This window comes from Protopterus annectens, chromosome 8.part0 (assembly GCF_019279795.1).
Source record: "Protopterus annectens isolate FY-2018-M chromosome 8.part0, PAN1.0, whole genome shotgun sequence".
In the NCBI taxonomy this organism is placed as follows: domain Eukaryota; kingdom Metazoa; phylum Chordata; order Ceratodontiformes; family Protopteridae; genus Protopterus; species Protopterus annectens.
In genome coordinates, this window is record NC_056741.1 from 631193543 (window position 1) to 631217793 (window position 24251).

Genomic DNA, 24251 nt, shown 5'->3' on the forward strand with positions numbered 1-24251 from the left:
CTAGGAGGAATGAACGGAATAAATCACATAAGGAAGAAAATTTTCAGGGGGGAAGGTTTTATCCAGCATGGAGGGGCACAAAACCAAGATACTGAACGTGTATGAGTCATACAACATTACTACAGTTGAGGACCCCACACCGTCAGTTAACAGTTATATCCCTAAACAGAATGTGAACCCGACGACATCACATGACTATGACTCTCACCCTAGAATTATCACACATGATGGGTCCAAGGTGTTCAATTGCACGACTATGGACATCAACCATACATGTGCTGGTCTCTTAAGTAAAGGTATGAAATTCATACCCACGAGGGGATGGAATTTATTGGATTGTATTAAAGAAATTAAGAAATATTGTAGGAAGCTGAATTTGGCTTTACAATTCGATAAACATCCCGACTCGAACACTATGGTTAAGGGCATAGCTGGCACTACTCTTACCAAAAAAAGCACCTTCATACCTGTTTCCAACCCACACGTGCACAATTATGAACAATTGGTTTGTAACGACATATATTGGACACACAACAACAAGGCACACAAGAGACATAGTGAACCCGATAATCTCACCATTTTGGAGAGACAAAGCCTACTAGACCTCATTACCAACAAGGACATCAGGGTCATGAAACCTGACAAGGGTGGGGGGGCTGTTGTATTCTCTACCGATGAATACAATTTGGAGATACACAACATCTTACACAATTCAGGGAACTATGAACACATCTCCTTGAATCAGGTCAACATTGGTCACAAGAGCATTGACCTCATCATTGAGGAATACCTTATAGATAATAGGATCTCTAACGAGACTTATTCCTTCTTGAAAGTAGATCATCCAGTGTTGGCCAAAATGGTGGGTATCCCCAAGATACACAAATCTCTTGAACAACCCCCCTTTCGTCCCATTGTATCAGGTTCAAGGTCCAAATCTTTCAAAGTAGGTCAACTTATTGATGGATGGCTCAAGAAGACCTACGACCACATTCCACATATCATCAAAGATTCTTGGAGATTCTTGGGAGTCATCACCAAGGATGTGTGGGACACCAATTTGATATTTTTGACAGTGGATGTGGTCGACCTGTTCTCATGTATACCTAGGACTGAAGGTTTGGAATATTTTGAAAGAAGTCTCAGGAAATTTACGGACTACCCATGGGAGAAAATCAGTCTCATATGTGACATGATGTCACTCGTGTTGGACCACAATTACATCTTATTCCAAGGAGAATACTTTAGGCAGACCAGGGGAGCGGCGATGGGAGCAGCTTGTGCCCCCATCTTCGCGAACCTGGTCATGGCAGAGTGGGAATCTGAATGTGTTTTCAAGAGTTCCTTTTTTAAGGACATTGCCCTGTACGTCAGATACCTTGACGATATATTCATTTTGTGGAAAGCATCTGTAGAGAGACTCAAGGAATTTATGATTTACCTCAACCACACAGTGGAGTTCCTTCAATTCACGTATGAGTACAGTCATCGAGAAATCTCTTATTTAGACGTTCTTCTGAGTAAAAATGAAAGTGGATTTACTTCTAGAACCTACAGAAAACCAACTTTTTCGAATGACTATGTTCACTACAGCAGCAATCACCCACCCCATGTATTCCACAATGTGTTAAAGGGACAATGCATTCGTGTGGCCAGGATGTCGTCCAATATTCATATTTTGGAATCCGAACTTGGAACAATTAAAGACATGTTCAACAAAAGATCTTACCCTGAAAACATGGTCACTGAAGTCATTAATTATGTATACAATCAATGGGATAAAAAATATCCTCCACTATTAGGTACCTACCAACCATCCATTAAAGATGATACACACGATCTATCACTGGGTAGGGTATGTGTTCTCATGTATTCCCCTAGTATATACATTATCAAAGATATCTTGGAAAGGTATTGGAACATCTTGACGGTCATTGACAAGGACCAGGTCTTGGGTAACAAACCGAGATGTGTATACAAAACAGCTCCCAACTTGAAAGCATTACTAGAGAAGGGTGACCACACGCATACACATTCAGCTACCTTCACAGGCACGGTCAAATGTGGAAACTGCAAACAATGCAAATATATTAATAACAACAAGAGTATAAGACTCGATGATGTCTGCCACACCACTATCAGATGCATAAGGGGAAATTGCAAAACTAAACAGGTGGTTTATTTGGCTGTCTGCATCAAATGTAATGCTCATTATGTGGGTAAAACAGAGAGGCAGCTCAATAGACGTATTTACTTAACACCTATATAGAATAAGGAAGCACGACAACAAAATGCATTGTACAGGCACATTATGGAAAAGGGAGAAGATCATAGCTTTTATTTTCCATCATAGAACAGGTGGATATTACCCCCTTTGGAGGATTGGAAAATGAAATTGGCATCGTGCGAAAGTAAATGGCAAATTTTAACAGATTCCACGAGACCACCTGGCCTCAATGATTTCATAAGTATAAAACCTTTTTTAGCTTTGGAATAATTTCCCACCAGTTATATCAGATGTCTTGGTCACGATTTTCATTCACTATTTTCATTCAATATATATTTTTATTCATTACACTCAACATATTTTGTATATATTTTACTTCTATGATAGTCCATATTTATTAGAAGGACTAGCTGTGGTTTACACATTAGTACATATATATATACATATATACATGTATCATTGACTTATGTTCCATTTTGACTTTCAAACAACACTATTTGTATGTTGATGTCCAATTTATACGGTTTGTATACATTAGACTAAAGTTTTTGAATTTTGGGACATTTATTCAATGGATGATTTTTTAATTATTTTACATTTTATTCCTTATTTATTGTTCCTTGTAGGTTCTTTGTTTTATTAAGTGTAGGAGAGTGTTTACATGTTATTGAGTTCTTTGTCTCTTTAAAACATTGGCGCCTTTTTTAATGATTTATTAATTAACTGATTATCACAAGGTATATTAGTGTGTGTGTGTATATATACCACGTTGCTCAGGTGTTTTATTTGTTTGGATGAAGGCTGGGGTACAGCCGAAAGCGCCCAACTTGGTTTCAATAAAATAAAATAGTATCTTGGATTCAACAACTTCTGTTTTGGAATTATCCATCTTTCGTTGGTTACTTGTGTCCTGTAGTACGAGCGGAGTTCATTCCTCTACCACCGCACAGTTATTATCTTTAAAAACATGGCAAAAACCTCCTGATTAAGCTGAAAAATAACATGATTGTGGATACCGTACATCCGAACATCCAACCCACCAAAAAACAGCTCACAAAAACAGACAATACACTGACAAGTCACAAAAGGAACATGAATTGCACGAGAGTCAGAGTAGCCACAGCCTTACAGGGTGCTGCCATCATGAAAGTCTCCATAGCGGGGGGGGGGGGGGGGTCACAAGCAAACCAGAAAACAATGATATTTGTTTCATTTTAAATACTAGGTGAAAATCCTGAATAGAGCGATCTATAGTGCCCCAAACTGGGAAAGCTAATACTGGGACAGTAGTGAGTTCAGTGTAATTGCGAAGTGTTTATTTTGATTAGAGATTTAGTGGAATTTAGAGGAATCTATGAAGAATGAAGAAAAGGGAAATGATACTTAAGTGCTGACATATTTTTGTTTTAGTCTTAAACAGTACAAATGTCAGTGACCAGATATAGGGAAAATGACACTGGGAGATAGGGTTTCCTTCCATGTCATTGAGTTAAACATCTGTGAAATTTCAACAGGATGAAAACAAATGGCTGAGCCTTCCACTCAACAAACCTTTCATTTAGAAGCATTTTTTGCATCCACTGCTGTGAATGGGGTCTATATTATATAGTCGAAGTTTCAAAACTTCGAACCTAACATGAGTGAACTCATATGAGCGAAGTTCAAAACATCGACTATATAATAAAATAATAAAAAAAAAAACTTACCTTACTGTTCTGAGCAGGGGTGCAAGGCCCCCTGCACCCCCCACCCCCCTACTTAAATATACCAACTCCGAGAACGCACTTCAGTGCAGAAAGGGAAAATTTCCCATTCTGCACGTGAAAAGCCATTGACTTTCATCTTCGACCTTTCCGACGTTCGATCATATGATGTCGACAATCTATGATTCCAACATCGGAACGGTCGCTCATATAATATAGACCCTGTGACTGGACCAGTCCTCACATCACAAAACTTAAAAGAGAAAGACCATATGCAACCTTGTTACTGCAGGTACATAAGTAGAAATCATGCCAGTTGTGACTTTCCATTGAGAACAGCAATCAGAAAAAAATTGGTAAGTCTAACTTGACAGGTTGAATGCTTAGCTATTCAGACCAAATGAACTTAGCAAGGCGATAGGGAAAGCCAGTGTGAGTTATGAATGTGGGTTTAATTAGATGGTTAGTACTGACAGCGGTGGAATGGGTAGGACAAATAAAAATTAGAAGATTAATTCACATCTGGGTTTTCTTAATGGAGAGCAGATTAGTGGTCACTTGGGCGACAGGAAGACAATTTTCTTTATTTTAGGTATCAGACATCAGTAAACTTGGCTTCATTCAGTGCCCAAATTGAGTTAGAAAGTGATCACTTGGGAGACACTGGGACAATTGGTATCAACCACCAGTAAACCTAGTGCCTGTCAGTACCAGACTAATTGAGAGAGTGGTCACTTGGGATACTGGGTGATACTTTTTGTTATTTGAGGTATAAGACTCCATTAAACTCAATGCCTGTTAGCGCCCATACTAAGTGAGAAAGTGGTTACTTAGGTACTGGGTTCTTTTATTGTCAATAATCATCATATGTGTAGAATGTATAGATAGCCAGGCAGTGGCTAGAAATGACGGCTTCCTTTATAGTTTGTATTTCTTTCCTGACCAGGCTACCTGAAACAAGAAGGTTTACAACTTCCCAGCCAGTAGACCATTTAAGATGAACTTGCCCAAGAAAATTTTCATTAGTATTTAACGTTTATATCTATAAACCAAAAATCCAAATCAGCATCATCCAACAGAATACTGTTTGCTATTTCAGATGTCAGCTTGGTGTCTGCATTAAATGTGCCCCATATGTAGTGCAGTACAACAACAGTATTTGCAGTTTTCCAACAAAACCCAAAGCAAACCTAAAATAACGTTTGCACTGCTTCACTGTGTGTCTCATTGCATACAAGCTACAATACTGACAGCATGAAAAGAGAAAAACAGCATACAAGACTAAGTAAAAGAAAACTGTTTTATTCAGTAAATATTTGATAAGTAAGTCACCGAAGAGAAGGAGGTGAAGTGTAACTCAGGATTTGACATGCTTCACTGCTGCACATCTTAACCAGCAGTCCATGCCAAAGAATATCTGCATGTCTGCATTGTAAACTTCTACACATTTTGACTGTTAATGCACATGTCCTTGATGAACTGCTTATTTTCTCTGCAGATTATATATCGTTCTTTCTTCATATCATCAGATACTAAAGTTCTTTCCAACATACTTCCATTATGTTTGGCTCTGCACAGTGAATGTACTATGTGTAAGACTAAACGCTCCCCCTTTTCATTCAGTATATCTCTATGTGGGTAAGCAGCATGCAACAAACTTGATTATTTTAAGTTACTTACATAACGTCCTTTTCCTGCCATTCTGCATTCATTCTGTCTACGATGAGATGCTGGCCAGTGAATCTAGAAATAATATGACAACAAATTTGTTAAGCAGAAATGAATCATTTTCAAAAAGTACTGCCTGATTTCTGTGATCCGAATTCTCATCAAAAATAGCAGCTAAAGTTAAATACAAATTTTATTAAAGGCACTGAAGACATGATCACATTAAAGCAAAATCAAATTCAGCGTTAACAGGTAATAAGCATGAACCACTTAAAATACACTCATGTGACCCCCACAGGTTCTCCTTTGTTGCTCTATCTATGATTACAATTAAAGGAAGCAAAGCTGTTTAGATGTTTTACTAATAGAATTGTCTTTCCTTAACCTTTCCACTAACTATTTCACTTCCTTTAATCTTGGCTTGTTGGCTCTTTTCCATTTTTTTTTGGTTATGGCATTCCTTGCTGTTACCATTATTATCCAAAGTAGTTCTCTCTTTGGGTCACTGATGTATGAAAAATGTATGTAGTTTTTTCATATTTTGAACAATCTTTTGGCTTCTTTTTTATGTATTTTCCTTTTTTTTCAGATTGTTCATTACTATATAGTTCTGTGTTACAATAGTGTGTTCTTCATTCTCATCTTTGGTGTAATGTTTATTGTTTATTTGTGTGCCTTGTACATGGTTTAAGGCACGTTAATTATAGTGAGATTAAATGTAATCCAAACATGAAAGGAATAAAGATGGGGAATTAAGGTATCCATACATGCAAAAATTAAGTGGGGGCCCCCCCTAGTATGTATTAGTAAATGTTGGATGTTACTAAAGAAGTTGGAGTGGAGAACCAATGATGCGCAAATGAAGGTGAACCATGCCTGCATATTGCACAAGTTTGTCATAACTGTTTATTTATTTTATTTCACATTTGTTTACCGGGAAAGTCTGACTGGACACATGCCCTTTTTCAGCAGAGGCCCGGGGAGATAAGCTCCAGTAAACAGTAGACAACATGTTGATAAGATAAATAATACAAAAGTAGCTCAAGTAGCATATCATTACAACAGTAACAGAAAAATGGTAATACAACATCTGGTGAATACAATAACAAAAATTATAGTTGTATTTGAACACGAATAAGGCAAGTAAGTATAGAATGAGGGAAGAGAATGAGTCATATAGTGTGACAGGAACAACTATGACAGATGTATATAGATATAATGAGCTAAGAATTATCCAGGATGATAACAAGAACAAAGCCAGTTTTCTATAAAGTAAGAATTTGGGAGCGTTTTAAATTATGCTAAGGAGCAGTTAGAGGAAGTTTGTTCCACAGTAGGAATAACATTTGAAAAGAGGGATTCACCAGCTGAGTTAGCTTTGGTGGTCTTTAACATAACTTTGTTACTAAAGCGTATGGGGTCTCACAGAGGTATATGGTTGTATAATATTGTTGAGAGCAGGGATTTTATCTGGCTGGTTTAAGATTTTGTGGGCAAAGATAAGTTGCTTATAAAGAAGCAATTGAGGAAGTTCTAGCCAGCTAAGTTGTTTAAGAGCAGTGCAGTTATGTGACCTATGTGATGCATCAGTAGCAAATTTGGCAATTTTATTGTAGCATGATTCAAGTTTGGTAAGGTCAGTTTTGCGGAGGTTGGTTAGTACTGGAGAGGCATATAAGACAGTTGACAGGAGGTAGGTATGGGCAAAAGTAGCTTTTCTGGATCTAGTTAGGAACTGCCTGTTTCTGTAAAGAAGACCTATTTTCTTGTGAACCTTTTTAATAGTTTGCAATGTGAATGTCAATTTCAGATTATTGTCAATTTCAATGCCTAACAGTTTTGTACATGTTACTGGGGCAATAATGGTTTTATTTTTAGACTTTTTAGTTGAAAGTTAAGTAAGAAGAAGGAATTCTTGAGGAGTAAAAGAGAAGAGCTTTAGTTTTATTGGGGTTTAGAATAAGTTGAAAGTTGGTAAGACATGTTTCTACAGATAGACGTGAATCTTGAGTTATGATGTGGAGGTTCTGTAGGGAGGAGGATGCACATATAAGGGCAGAGTCCTCTGCATATTGTATCACAGAGGCATGTTTAAGAGGCAAATAAAGGTTTGTTGATGAGGAAACAAAGAAAAGAAACTGTTCCTTGCTGGGGAGATCTGGTAGGACATGAGGAATATATTTTATGGTATGTAAAATGACTGCTAGGTAAATGTACTTCATAAGCATTTTAGTCAAAATGCAATTCTTTCCAAGATGAGGCACCGAATGAATATGCACAGATCCTGTAGAGTAAAAAGAGCGTAAGACTTAAAAAATATCATCCTGCATATAGTGCTAATAAACTGTAGCAGGGAAAATGTGTATATAATACCAGGTAGGTGCTTGATTTGCTTCCCAGACTGTGGGGAGGTAGGTGACAGAGCTTTAATAGAAGAAATTCAGCAATCTGTAATATATAATAAAAAGACTTTGCTATCTTTCCAGCAACTAGTTTCCCAAAAAAACAGTGACAATGGACATGAGAAGCCTGTTTGTGTTGTTGGCTTGAAATGAGACTATTGTGAATGCCTGCCTCATAGTTCATTTTCCTCTCGATCCTGCTTACATTCTAGTTAGCCACCTCTGCCCTTTTTCTTCTTTTCCCTTAGCTGTCTAAGAATTCTGTCACCTCTTCTTTCTGCTCATGTAGGATTATAGCACCATTTTTGTGTTGTTTTCTATTTAGAATTACTGCAAAACTTCAGTTAATGTCAGACTTACTGACTGTTCCTGACGGCTCCTTCTTTCAGAGCCAGGTCCATTTAATGACTTATGGCAGCGATTTTCAACCTTTTTCATCTCATGCTACACATAAACTAATTACAAAAATCTTGCTGCACACCAAAAAATATATTAAACACGCCTGCTCAAAGCAGGCATTTGTGTACAGCTGAACATTTTTCCTGAGGAATAGAAAAAGCATGCAACATCAACTTGTTTGATTACTTACTTATTTTTTTATTACTATATTATTTTTTATATATTTTTGATGTAAAACAGTGACTCCATCTAATGTTTCAAACTTGCTGTACTATATGCAAATGGTGTTGGAGGAAAAATTTTACATCCAAAATACAACACTTAAAAAAATATCCAGGTATTTATTTTTTGGTCCCTTACTCCTTCATGTTTGTTTTGTTCCCAGTCACTGGAGAGTGAAGTTACTAAACAATTATATACATCTTTTATTTAAGCAAGTTTGTAACTTTATAAGAGCAATAATTAAAATATGTTCCTATTTTTGAGCCTTTGTTCCCCCTTTATTTTAGTCTTTATCTAGCGTTTTGGTACCGATTTTTAAGAATAAGGGTGATGTGCAGAGCTGTAGTAACTACAGAGGGATTAAATTGATCAGTCACAGCATGAAGTTATGGGAAAGAGTAGTGGAAGCTAGGTTAAGAAGGGTGGTGATGATTAGTGATCAGCAGTATGGTTTCATGCCCCTAAAGGGCCCATATCTATACAGGAAGAATGCAGCGTCCCTGTAATCACAACTACGCAGATAAAAGCTGCACTCTCTAAAGCCAAAAACACAGCATCCATGGGACCAGACAACATCCCAGGCTGCGTTTTACACAAACTTCAGAATGAACTGGCTCCCCACTTAAGCACCATGTTCAATAATAGCCTCGCATCAGGCTTTGTGCCCACTGAATGGCACACAGCAACAGTTATCCCACTCCACAAAGGGGGAGCCACCACTGATCCCGGGAACTATTGACCTATTAGCCTGATGAGCCTGGTCTGCAAGGCCATGGAACATATCATCATGGAACTCATAAACAAAGACATTGGTAACCTCCAAAATCTGGATCCCACCCAGTTCGGGTTTGTGAAAGGCAGATCATGCCTCCTGAACCTGATCAACTTCTTTGAAGCAGTCACCAAAGCTGTAGATGAGGGTAAGGTGGTTCACACAGCCTATCTTGACCTCGCCAAGGCTTTCAACGCCATCCCCCATTCTGGAATTATAGCTAAACTCACTAAACTAGGTATAAATCCCTACGTCACAAGATGGGTTGCCAACTGGCTCACTGACAAAACCCACACTGTAAAAGTTGCAGACTCCAAATCTGACCTCAAGGCAGTGACAAGTGGAGTGCCACAGGGTTCTGTCCTGGGATCTCTCCTGTTTGGTATCTACTTCTCTGAAGTACAGGCTAACACAGAAGGCCTCTGGCTGATGAAGTTCACAGATGACGGCAAACTAGGAGCCATAGTCAAGTCCCCAAATGATGTGGACATCCTACAGAAGGGCCTCACTGAGACAGATGCCTGGTGTCAGAGCCATGGCCTCAAGCTCAATGCCAAAAAGTGCAGTGTCATCCCCTTTGGTAAAAACTCTGTACCCATGAACTACCACATAGGCAGCAATCTACTTAACACTGAATGCGTGATAAGAGACCTTGGGATTCAGGTGGACAGTAGTCTCTCCTTTGATAGTCACATCGCCACAGTAGTCAGGAAGTCCTTCTATGTGGCACACCTCATCATAAAAGGATTCTCATCCAGGAAAAAAGAGGTCATTGTTCCTCTCTACTCGTCACTCATTAGACCCATTATAGAGTACAACGCCCCTTTTGGATTGTACCTCACAAGACATCTGCAGCAGCTGGAAAGGCCACAGAAGTACCTCACAAAGAAGATTACTGGCCTCAAACAAATGCCCTACACTGACTGCCTCAAAAAACTCCAGCTTTACTCCGTAGCATATCGCCTACTCCGAGGTGATCTTTGCCTAACATATAAAGCTATGTCAAACCCAGAGCTGTTGGACATGCTACACCTAAAGAAATCCCAATCCCTTCAAGCTACATGCTCTAGGGACGTAAACCTTGTCACCACAATAAACAGGACACACTGGAGGGATAGATTCCTGTCCCAGAGACTTCCTATACTCTGGAACAAGCTACCCATCTATGTCAAGCAAAGTTCTTCATTAGCACTCTTCAAGAAAAATCTTGATGAGTGGATGGGAAATAGGAAATACACCCCGGGGATCAATTCTGTGTCTCTGCTGGACAGTGGCACAGGAAAATAACTTTCTTGGGTGGCGTAAGCTATGGTACCTTGCTGGCTAGGCTTATGTAGGCCCTTGGGCCGATAGCCTAGTACCTACCTATGAACCTATGAAAGAGCACTACTGATGCAATGTTTGCTCTGAGAGTGTTGATGGAGAAGTACAGAGAATGTCAGAAGGAGTTGCATTGTGTCTTTGTGGATTTAGAGAAAGCATATGACAGGGTGCCTAGAAAGGAGTTGTGGTATTGTATGAGGAAGTCTGGAGTGTCAGAGAAGTATGTAAGAGTGGTACAGGATATGTATGAGGGTAGTGTGACAGCAGTGAGGTCTGCGGTGGGAGTGACAGATGCGTTTAAGGTGGAGGTGGGATTACATCAAGGTTCAGCTCTGAGCCCTTTCTTATTTGTAATGGTGATGGACAGGTTGACAGATGAGATCAGACAGGAGTCCTCGTGGACTATGATGTTTGCAGATGACATTGTGATCTGTAGAGAGAGTAGGGAATAGGTGGAGGACACCCTGGAGAGATGGAGATATGCTCTAGAGAGAAGAGGAATGAAGGTCAGCAGGACTAAGACAGAATATATGTGTGTGAATGAGAGGGAGGATAGAGGAATGGTGAGGATGCAGGGAGTAGAGGTGGCGAAGGGGGATGAGTTTAAATACTTGGGATCAACAACTCAGAGTAATGGTGAGTGTGGAAGAGAGGTGAAGAAGAGAGTACAGGCAGGATGGAGTGGGTGAAGAAGAGTGTCAGGAGTGATTTGTGACAGACGGGTACCAGTAAGAGTGAAAGGGAAGGTCTACAAGAGGGTAGTGAGACCAGCTGAATTTATATGGCTTGGAGGCAGTGGCATCGACAAAAAGGCAGGAGTCAGAGGTTGACGTGGCAGAGTTGAAGATGTTAAGATTTGCACTGGGTGTGATGTGGATGGACAGCATTAGGAATAAGTATATTAGAGGGTCAGCCCAGGTTGGAAGGTTTGGAGACAAAGCCAGAGAGGCAAGATTACGTTGGTTTGGACATGTGCTGAGGAGGGATGCAGAGTACATTGGGAGAAAGATGCTAAGGATGAAGCTGCCAGGTAACAGGAAAAGAGGATGGCCTAAGATAAGATTTATGGATGTGGTGAGAGAGGGCATGCAGGTGGTTGGTGTGACAGAACAAGATGCAGAGGACAGGAAGAAATGGAAACAGTTGATCTGCTGTGGCGACTCCTGACGGGAGCAGCCGAAAGAAGAAAATTTAGATTTCATCTTCTGAAAGGTCCACAGGTATGCAAACCTCTTCACTGTTGCTGATGCCAGTGGTTGATCTCCCTCTGTCTCTCTCATACACACACACACACACACACACACACACACACACACACACACACACACACACCTACTTCAGAATACAAATCATTTAAAATATGCTCCTATTTTGAGCCTTTGCCTCCTGTTAATTTTAAGCTTATCCAGATACCTTGAGGAGATAACAGGAGAGGTACACAAACCCATACCTCTAAATTGTACAGATTTTTGCCTCATATTTTTGGTCCATTTCTCATAAAATTCTGGATTTCTGGCAAATCATTGGGGGTTGTAGTCAAAAAATAATGACAGTCATTTCAGTTTCAGACTTAATACACTGTGGAAAATTCATGCTAATGCAAAACCTATTGTTCTATCTACTTTCTACTGTCCCTAGTTTTGGTCCCCCACCACCATTATTTATAGCTTTGTCCGGATTTCTTGCTGTAAGAGGTTGAGAGGTATGCGTAAACCTCTAAACTGCTGCCAAGGGATTGCTTACTCACTCTCACTCTTCACTCTCTTGCACACACACAGTCTCTTCTGCTTTCATACATGCATTCACTCACATAAGATCGCTTGATTGCTCTCACTTTCTTGATCTCGCACACACACAGTCTCTTCTGCTTTCATACACGCATTCACTCATACAAGATCACTCAATCACTCTCACTCTCTCTCTCGATCTCTCACACACACACAGTCTCTTCTGCTTTCATAAACGCCTTCACTCCACACAAGATCGCTTGATCGTTCACACTGATTTTAGCTCTAAATGAATTACAGTGCATTTTATCAATTTAGATCAAGTGGAAGTGGTTTGTTCATAGAATCTTGTGACACACCTCTTGACCTCTCGTGGCACACCGGTTGAAAACCCCTGACTTATGGTAATATAAGTACCTCCATCTTAATTGGTTGTTGTCCCTCTCTTCCCCTTGTTTCGCATCATGCCTTGTGAGTTTTAAAACTACAGCTAGTGTTCCCTGCCAACTTTTCCTATTCTTTCCTTTTCTAAACTATCTGTGCGTCATTACTGATGAAGTGCACACTATGACTCTGGACTACTTTCTGTACTGTTGCAAGTTTGATTGTAAATCAGAAAAAAAAAAAGAGGTAAACATTGTTTAATTGTTTCATTTTTTCCTTGTTCTCATGCAATCTCAGTCTACAACTTAATAACTGCATTATTCTTTCATCTGTTACGCTGTATTTGACTAAAATGAAAATTTGTATTGCCTGGTTGCTTAAGCTGTTATTTAAAATGCCATAATGCAGAACATATCTTTATACTGAATGATACAATTTTCTGAGCTCCTTACAGCTTTTTTTTAAGAAAGTCAAACATTAACTTGTTTTATCTACAACTGCTTGGTCTTTGGTTGAAATAGGGTTCAGCTTGGCTCCAAATGATTATTAATTTTTTATCAATTGTGTGAACGCTCTAACGTTAATTCAAGGCAATACAATTATAGAGTGTTTGTGTAACTTTTAACCGCTGTGCATGTTATATGACCTTAGTTCTATGAGCTATAAAGTTGTCCTAGCTTACGAAAGATAGCGCATGTTTTATATTGCGCTAGGTGAAAGCTATAAAAGTATTTTGTTTTTACCCTTCCCTGCTTTTTTGTCCTACTATCCCACTATGTCTTGTTTATTAGAGTACAACTACTCATTTGTGCTGCATGTATAAATGTAATTTAACCCTCCACCTCTCTCACTTTTCATGGATTCAACAATGTAAACCTTTTTAGTCACCCCTACAAATTCTACATTGTGAACCGTGATCTTATTGGTCTCTTCATTTGAAAGTCTAAATGCTGCTGCCTCGTTCCCATACCTTCTAAGCCATGTATGTGTCATTTTAACCTGTATTTTATGAAATATTTCAGCCTTGGTCATCCACTGCACATGACCAGGCTGTGTTTGTACTCCTGCCCCTCTCCACACTACTGTACCCCTCAATTAGTGCAGCCCCATTGACTTGTTCTTACATTTTTACTTATCCTATTACCTATCTAGAGAGATAAAGTAAACTTGATAGCGGCATTTCTGCTTCCTATTCTACCACCTCCCCCTTAACTAGGCCGCTTAGTTTTTTGTTTATCTCCTTTTACTCAAACTCTCTAGCCATCTCTACTCTATACCTGCATTCCTCGCACCTTAACTTTCCTCTTGCTACAAGCCTCTATCTCTCTCCTAACACGTATTCCCCTCCCCTGTCTGCCTCATAATCCATTTTCCTCTCTATCCCGCTTATATTCTACTTAGCCACCTCTGCTCTTTCTCTGCTTTCCCTTTAGCTGTGTAAGAATTATAATGCCTCTTCTTTCTGCTCACATAGGATTATAACACAGTTTTTGTGTAGTTTTTTTAGAATTACTGCAAAACTTCAGCTAATTTCAAACTTACTGATTGTTCCCGGTGTCTCCTTCTTTCAGAGTCAGTTCCAACCTGCTCCATTCGCCCTAGCTACCATAAGCCAACCAATCAAATTCAAATACTTCCCTCTTCTCATACCCACCAACTAGTAGTAGCACTACCCATACCAATGGCCCCCTCGATGTCATATATTCTCTTCCTGTCTCATACTGTTCTACTAATAACCCTACTCCTACAACTCCCCTCATTCAACTCCATCTTAATTTTCACTAAACACACATCTGTAACCACCTTCTGATCCACCCCATCTGAAAGCTGCTCTAAAACACACCCTAGCCTGTATCAATTGCTCTGCTCTAAGATACTTATTCTCCCTACAAACTATTCAACTCTCTGTTTCAGGCTGTACCATCTCCCTTCTGCTCCACATTATCATCTCTAAACAACCTATTCTTACACATCCCCACTCATCTATTTTGTTTCAGCACCATTCCATTGTGGTGACATCCATCCCAACCCAGGTCCTACTACTACCACCCTCCCTACTACAGCCAACCCTGCTAACTGCTACAAATCATTACATATTGCTACACTAAACCTACACCACATTCTCAATAAAACTACTGACCTGCATGCCTAGCTAGCTCATAATAAACCTGATAATCTTGATGCTAGCGAGACCTAGCTAAAAACAAATATAAAAGATTCAGAATTCCTCCTACCGTATTACAATACATTAAGGGTCGATAGAACCAACAGGAAAGGAGGGGTGTTGCCATCCTTTTTCCTAATACCGTTAACTTATTCCCATACAGTGATCACATCCCCCAGTTCTCCAAAGCTAAAATTCTAGTATCCTTCCTAAAAATAAATAACTCAAAAAATCTTTCTATCATAGTCCTATATATTTCCCCTGGTAATAATATACCAGTTTTGGAAGAAATACTATCTTGGGTCTCCCACACTATAAAAAATGAAACTATTATACTCAGTAACATGAACATTAACTGGTTAGTTCAAAAATTCCATCCTGAAATATAAACCTGTTTCACTTCACCCATCTTATCACCACCTCCACTAGATATAATAACAGTACAAAGGAAGGTTCTGTCTTAGACTGGATCCTAGTTTCTGACCCCACTAAAGTATCATCAGCTGGTACCCTACCTAACACATTAAGTGATCACCTTCCTGCCTTTGTTACTTGAACTACACCCCCTTTCCATAAAAAAACATCACTTCAAGCATGTTATGTATCTCACTTTAACTGACAGACATTCAACCACAACCTGAAAATATCAATTGGAATAACTTGAAAATCTCTCCCCCTAGATGACATTCTAAACTATTTCAACACTATCTTTCTAAAAATATTAGACAACCTTGCACCCCCCCCCCCGAATAAAAAGATTTAAAACTAATCATGCTCCATGCCTAACGAAACCTACAAGGAATTAATGCTAACTAGGAACAAAACCTGGAAACTATGGCAAAAACAGAAAAATTATTCTGATCTAATAAAATTCAAATAACTTCACAACCAAGTAAAAAGACTTGTATCCAAAGACAAAGAAGCATACTACCTAAAGCTTAAAAAAAGAAAATAAGCATAACCCTAAACAATTCGGGACTTCCACTGGAATTGTCCTAAACCCAGGTGCAAAAAAACAACCCTTGCCCTTACCCAGACAAAGCACCAGAACAAATAGCAAGTTCCTTTAACTCATACTGCATAGACACAATAGCTAATATTACACAAAGTCTCTCTACAACAAACATTTCTTGTCACACCATGCTTCCTCAACACTCACAGTCCCATTTCTCCCTCAACCACATACACAAATGTAGTCACAATAAATACCTTGCCTGAATTCACGCTCACTACAGTCACAACCTCAACCATAAAAATATTACTTATTAAACTAAAACCCATCTCCAATGCAGGAGACAATTTACCCACAGAACACCTAAAAATCACTGCAAAAGCTATTGCTTACCCTATTAACAGATCTATTCAAGAATCACCTCAACCGATATTAACTTCCGTCCCATAGCTATTCTATCTCCCATCTCCAAACACCTTGAAAAACATGTACACATGCAACTTGTGCACATCCTTCTTAATAATCAAATCCTATCTCCAACTCAACATGGTTTCAGACCAGCTCACTGTACTTCAACTGCCTAATATCCTTTATGGACTTAGTCAATAAAGCCTGCAACTCCGGGAAGATTGTGTCCATTCTATTTCTTGACTTATCAAAAGCCTTTGATACTGTCTCTCACTCACTCCGTATATCTCCGTTTTCAACAATCAGACTATCTGTCCATCTTACAACTGGTTCAAAAGCTACTTTATCTGACAGAGAACAGGCAGGGAAATGGAAAAAATCACTATCCCCATATAGTCACAACTCCACCAGTGTTCCCTAAGGCTCTATATTAGGACCTGTACTTTTCAATATATTTATCAATAACTTACACATATCATTTAATCAGGAGTCCCTTGTACAATACATAGACAACTATTATATGTTCAATAGTTAGCCACACCAAACTGCTGGGAGTCATAATTGATGAAAACCTAAAATTTGACCTACACATACAACATAAAATCAAAAACACACACCAAAAACTGGGTCTTCTTTACAGGCATAAACATTTAATTTATCCCCCCTACTAAACAAGTATTTGCTTCCACCTATCTACTTCCTTCTCTTGTCTACAGCACCCCATTGCTTACCAACCTCCAATCCTCACTCATAATTAAATTAGACACACACTATAAGAAAATCGCAAAGTTCATAAAAAATACCAGCCTATCTACCCACCACTGCACAGCCCTAAAATCACTAAACTGGCCTGAATTCCCCCACTACCTCACCTATCTCCAGCTAACTAGCACACACAAAACACTCTTCAAACCTCAAGACTGTCCTGCCCTAAATTCTTTATTTTCCCATAATAAACCCAATAGGTCCCTAAGATCAGAAAATCAACAACTCCTGCAAATTCACAAACCCAAACTACCAGGTGGTCAACTATTGTACTCCTGGGCAATAGCCAAAACCTGGGATGCCCTTCCTCTAGCTATTAACACTACTCAAAGCCTTGTAGCACCTCCACTCTACCTGGATCTGTAATTGTACTCAGCCTCCTTCTTCCATAACCAAGCTGTCAGCACCCTCCTATCATTCCCTTCATCACCTAATGCATCTAACAATCTATACTTTGCTGATTGCTAATATAATTACCTAACTACCCATTCTCTCTCTATTTCACCTTTTAATATTAACAATATTTTTCCTATTTCTCTAGCTCAGTTCCTTTGCATACTCTCCTCTATACTCCCTGCTTCTACAACTACTTAATTTTTCACCTTGTCCTTCATGTACTATCTTCACTTGTCGTCTTATATTTTGCAACTCCTATAATTTAGGTAGTAGTAGTTCATGTTGTGAATGGAAGTTGAGAACCCTTGTAAAATGTGTATGCTAGGTAGTTGATATCATTTTTGCTCATTTTTTGTATGCAAATTGTAGTTAAAAAACTTTGTAATATGTTTATGCTGTGTTTTTTATATACTAAATGAGTTTCTTATGGAGCTTTTCTCCCCGGGCTTCCACTGAAAATGTACTCTTCTTGGCCCAGTGGATTATCCTGGTAATCAAATGCCAATAAATAAATAAATATAGGCAAGGGACAGCTAGTAAGCATCTCAACAAAGTCCATCATGCATGCATTATGCAAAGGAAAAGAAAAAAGCAGACTAGGTGATAGATCTAGATATGTCTGTCTAGTACCCAGAGCAAGAGACTATTAAAAAAAAACACAGCAATAACCTGCATTTATATATTTTCCTTCATACATTTCAGATCCTACCACCATATAACCAAACAGGACTAACATTCAGCCTCTCCATTTGCTAAGAATATCACTGTTTCAAATAGAATCTATAACAGTACCCTTTTTAGACTGGTTAAACATACCTCATGGCAGAATACACTGATGAAAGTTGTAGAAAGGACAACTGCAGTTTCTTCTTGTTCCAGGAAAAAAACAGATGTATAAGAGGAACTTTTGTCAGATATTACAGATGAAACACTACTCAGCAGTTAAAACAACATGATATTTCTAACCCCTGGATTTTAATATCCAGTTTTTGTGCACTCGTGTTTGCATCCTAAACTACCTTTAGGACTGTCTGAAGCACAGATTATAGGGCTTCATTCTTCAGTGTTCTATGACAAAGTAAGCAGTAAATGGGCTTTTCCTTGCTTGGCCCTACTTGTTGACGACAGCCTCATGGATATTTCACATCTCCAAGAAAAATGTCTTTGGTGCTGCATTCTTTAAATAAAAGTATACATGAAATTGTGCTCTGGAGTGAACTCTGTGAAGCATTTACTATTTTAGTAAGACTATACGGCAGCCAACATTAATTTATACTTCTCAACCTCTTTGCACAAAAAGTCTGGTCAAAGACAAAAATAATGGGGAGGCAAAGCCCCCAAAATAGGGACACATTTTAAATATTGCCCTTATAAACTTTAAAAGTTGCTAGCTAGAATAAAAGGTCTTGTGGTACCATGGATTTTTCGAAGGATATGAAGTCTGAAACTCAAATGCCTGTCTTTATTTAGCGAATTCACTCCTCACTGATTTGCCACAAAAAAATCGAGAAAACCAAAAATTTTATGAGGAGCAGACCAAAAATAGGAGGCAAAAATCTGGACATTCGGCAAAAATCTAGACATTTAAGAGGTACTTACAGAATACATGATTTTCAGATGATACTAAAGGTTTAGCAGATATTAATGCAAGGCTACATAGTTTAGCACATGTTCTAAAACCAGACATAGTGAATATGTCATATTATTCCATAATAAAAGTACTCCTAACAGCAATATAGAATCTGCTATAAAGAACTGGAAGAGTACACACATAAACTGATCAAAGGTCTAAATGCATCCATTTTGCAGAGCTGAGATATAACTGGACCTTGTCCAATGTAAGTAAGACATGTACAGTTAAATACAAGTGTTGCCCAAGGAAGTGGATTTATAAACACAAAACTTTTATCTTAAATAATGTCTCAGTAAGCTCATTAATCTTCTGTGTCCTGCTGTTGTAATCACAGTTGATGCTATCCTAAAACATAACATTCCCAATCTATGAACAGAATATTTGTCCCATGTTAAACTAACTTCTGACTTGCATCCATTTCATTCCATCTTCTTCTGTGTTATGGAACATAGTAACCTTCAAATATAACCTTTGCTAAACTGAATCTCATTTAGAAATCACCGTCTATCTGACAATCTGTCAGAACTGCTGTTTGCATACATACATTTATGTGTGGAACATTTCTGATGTATAATATAATAATGATATATTTTTACCTGGATGCCATATGGTGTTTGTTTGGTGCTTGCTGCATTCGTATTCCCTATTTGTCCATTCCTTGTTCATAGGTTCATAGATAAGTACTAGGCTAAATGTCTTTTTGGGCCATTTTAAGCCTAGCCAAGTCAAACCCTTACGTCTACAAGGTAAACACCTTAACCGTTATACCAATCCCTCCCAAAGGTGTGAAAGGTACATACGCATGCTACATGCAATGTTTTTTTTACAGGTCCCATTATCATGGTATACTGACAAATGCATTGCCAAACAAAACTCTAAAGTTCCACAAGACTGGCAAGGAATGTCTGATGCATGATTCGAGGTAAGGTGCAGTGAGCATCTCCATTGAGGCTGCTTTGGTGAGCACATATCTATTTCACAAAAGAATGGCAGATTTATTATTTTCTGATGAGGAAAACTGATAAAGCACTATGTTAGCTACCTAGTTAGTATCTACATTTGGGGCATCTTAGGGTCTGACAGTACTAGTAACAGCTCCCTAAAATTGTGGTAACCCCCAAAATAAAATATAGGGTTCAATAAGCGAGGATTACAATCCAGAAATGAGTAGAGCTCTAGGTAGAAGGAAGGACATGAAGGTTTATGAAACGTAGATTAATATGTATGAAGTAGAAGGTTGTGATACTTCATATACTGTAGAGCATAACTCCCTACTCTGAGATAGCCAGATTCAATATTTTCTGCTTTGCTTTGAATCCTAGTTTATTTTTCAAAGTCTGGGGATGAACAGTATCAAATATTGCACTTCTAATAGGAAGCCATTCAAAAAACTGACATAAAAGGAGAAGCTTGGAGGAATGTATAAGTGTACACAAAATTGTGAGAAAAAAAAAGGGAACTAAGCTGTCTGTAGGGTGTTTGTTGACAGCTGTGCCATCCAACAGCATTGGCTTAGCCTTTGTGTTGCACTGCCGTCAGCTGAGGGGTCACTACTGTCACTGCCACACACATTAACATCAGTTCTCTTAGGAGGATCAATTCAAATATTATCATAGGCTGACAGTATTGCAGTATGTATGTCATCAGCAATGTCAACTGTTTTTGATTAGCCTGTGGCCACTTCCTGATCCAAAATAACTTTGTCCCATTCTTCACAGCTTATTGTATACAGTGTTATGAATGTATTTATCAAGCAACCGTGTATAACTAGCCCAATTCCATTTTTTCTATAAGTGGTTTGCTAAAGAGAGCATTGTAATGTTGTTGAGCCCATGATGTAGGCTGTAACCTGACAAGTACAATTAATCCTTATCATGTACAATATAAGATTAGTGACCTGTACACTGCTTATAAATACTCCAATCCCTGCCTTTCTCTACAGTGCTTACCATATTGAACAATTGTTGCTCCTAAATTAGCCTGAAGTTTAAAATAATATTTTTTTAATTATAGCAGCAGCTCACTCGATATTGTGCTGTAATAGCACTGAGCATGTGACAGGCTATATAGTTTCTACATTGTGAACCTGTCTTGATAAGACAGTTTGCAGAATATAATGTTGTATAATAACTGCTAACTGTTAAAAATATTGGCATTACCATAGTATAATCTGCTTTTACAAGTACCACATCAGAGAAAACATAAGTGTGTCATGTGCTGATAATGTTAACATTTCTTCTGGCTGCTACACTCCACACGACTCAAAGCAGACAGTGACATAATACTGTAATTTAGGTTTCACAATGTTAATCTACGTCAGTTTCCTGTGTCTCAAACATCAAAGCACAGAAGTATAATCTCAGTGCAGACAGAAATGCCCCAAAATATTCTAGCCCACTACTAGAAATTTTACCTTCCCCTTTCATATACTGTTTTGAGAAAACACTGTTTCAACAGTCTGCACTCACAATGAGTGGTTCTTTGTTGATATTCTGCAGATCAAGTGCCACCACATATTCTCGTGTTCCCACATACAGGCGGTCTTGGTCCTGGTCCATGAGTAGGATTCTGTAGTCGCTTGTATTGAAAGCAAAGTTGAAGGGTCGAGACGTCCGAGTTTCCATCAGGCCTAAGAAAAAAGCAAACCAAAGCTATGCTCATAAGCCTTATATATTCAATTTGCAGTCCTACATCACCTCCGGATTTTTTCTTATAGTGAGACTTGAATATTCTTGTACCTAACAGATACTAAGATGACCCAGAATATTCTCCAATTCTTTACTGATAAAGCTAGCAAAAAATCATGTTTTATCTCTAAGAATGACAATACCACTACTACTCCTACTACTACTACTAATAATAATAATAATAATACAGAAGCAGTGTACACATTTCCATCTCTGTCTACTGACATGTTTCAGAACTGAAGCAGTGCGCTTAATATGTATTTAAAATCAGAATTGTGACAAGTAACACTTTTCAGTTGTTCATTAATCAAAAGTAATCCCTTTGCAGCAGTGAAAATTTGGACAGCCAGTTAGATGCAACATGTTCAGTTTTAGAAAAACAGCCATTTGCAGAGTAGCGCAAAGTGGAAAGAATTAAAGAGAGCACTAAGTCCTGGAAAGGAAGTCTGAATCTGATTGACTACTGAGAAAGACAGGCCAGAAGTAAATGTGGGGACACTTGTGTGTGCATTACAAGAATAAAGCAGATTACAAAGTGGTATGCATTTCAATTCTGTTTATCATTACATTATAACACTTCAGGCATTTGTCCATACTTTAAATACTGTTATTGTAAGTGTATTAATGCATGCCACATAACCATATTGGCAATGCTCACCACCCACAGGCAGTCATCAAGAAGTGGCTAGTGCTTTCACCACTTTTTTGTTTACTTGTGTATATATTAATTTAGCATTTCATAATGCAGAAAGTGGACAGACCACAAGATATCCATTTCATTCGCTACTTGGGCCACAGGGAAAAGCAGACATGATAACTGCACATAGGAAGGAAATGGCAATAATTTTATATAAAAGTACAGAAAACAAGGAAGAACTACAAAGAGATAAATTAGCTTAAATAGAAAGGCAAGCTAGCTTAAATGTGCAAGAACAAAGAATCATCAGGATTTTATTAACACCAACTTAACTGACGTATCATAAATTAATATTATAGTAACTTTTATTCCAGAGAATATTACCAAAAAACAAACATGTTTACAGCTTAAGATGATTAGCTTAAAGCAAGACAGTCAGAGAAGAAACCAGGATTGTTAAAACTGTAAAAAAACTAGTTTCAATTTATTCAGGGTAAATGAAGCTTTGATATAGCTAACTCATCATTGAATACAACAAGCTTTGAGAAACGTCTTAGAGAAAAGACTTCTTTCCTTTAATAACATTGTACTCAAAGACTTAGATGAAGTTTTTATAAACTCATATTTCCTGTTTGACATGACTTTAAAATCAGTACCAGGTCACTTCACTGCAGTCAATGATAAGGTCAATGAGCAAAGCTAACTTGATACATAGCTACTGTTTCAAAAGAAAAGAATGATCTGGAAAAAATATTTTCAAATCCTGTGTTACACAAAGAGGCAGTTCTCTTTTATACTGGAAAACAGCCATGAGGTATCCCCTGGGGTTTGACCGTTTCCCTTTAATGCATTTATTCCTCATTAGTTCATGCCAGCCCTGGGCAGGTGGTAACAAGCTGCTGTCTGTCTTTGGGACAGTAAGGCCACAGCAAACTCCCTCTAGCTCAAGCTATTGTTAGCATATTATATCTATATGTAGCTTTGACATAAGACTTGAATGATGTTTGTATTTTTTTTCAAAAATCCCCACCCCCAGCTGCCCTTATCCCAGTGTTATTCAGTATAGATGCATATCTAAGTTCATGTGAGTTATGAGCTCCACTGGAATGACAGAAATCTTTTATTCCTGTAAAATGCTAACCATGCCAGGTGCTGATGCAAAAGCAGCAGGAGGTCAGATTTACCCTGCCAGGGTGATTCCAGTCCCCCAGGATTAGAGGTCTTTCAGACAAAAGCAGAGGGGGCTACTAAAAGGAAAGGATATCCCTATCTACATCCAAGCATACTGCTGTGGAACTGCAGGCATATTTTAAAGAATAAGTAATCATTTGTTTTCCTGGAGTCTGTTTGCTGATAATCCCTGGTTGCATTAAAAGCAGAGCCCTTAAGCATATGAAACAAGAATAGCAACACTGGCGCAGATGGTGATGATCCGATGCATGTGGTTTGGACAGAAAGAGTACGCAGGCTGTGACGGAATTAGTTCTCCTATCATACAAGCCAAAGAATGCTGTTTCATTGTGGACACAGGTTCAAACCCATGCAGTAACAACAAGGTACAAAACTGGTGCCTCTCCTCTAAAGTCATAGTTTCATTTCTAGCTTACTGTTCAGTCTGATTTTTAAAATGCCCTTAGGGTTTCGACACAAAGAATGATGACCATTTCCTTAAGTGCAGTATCTGCATTTTATTTTTTCTTTCTATATTTTCTGCCTTCAGATAAGTAAGCAGAAACAGAATCTCTAACCCTTCTGAAGTACTTAACATTTAAGTTGCACATT

The 24251-nt window shown here is 38.4% G+C and overlaps 1 protein-coding gene across 3 annotated transcripts in view; it reads right to left on the bottom strand.

Moving 5' to 3' along the window:
- LOC122808957 (semaphorin-3F-like) overlaps positions 1–24251 on the bottom strand; it is a 961051-nt gene that overhangs the window by 287385 nt on the left and 649415 nt on the right. For all 3 annotated transcript variants that reach the window (XM_044080116.1, XM_044080115.1, XM_044080117.1), the window contains 2 exons: positions 21614–21774; positions 5611–5673 (listed from right to left, as the gene is read on the bottom strand). In XM_044080116.1, the coding sequence (XP_043936051.1) occupies positions 5611–5673; positions 21614–21774 (224 nt within the window). The remainder of the gene's footprint in view (positions 1–5610; positions 5674–21613; positions 21775–24251) is intronic.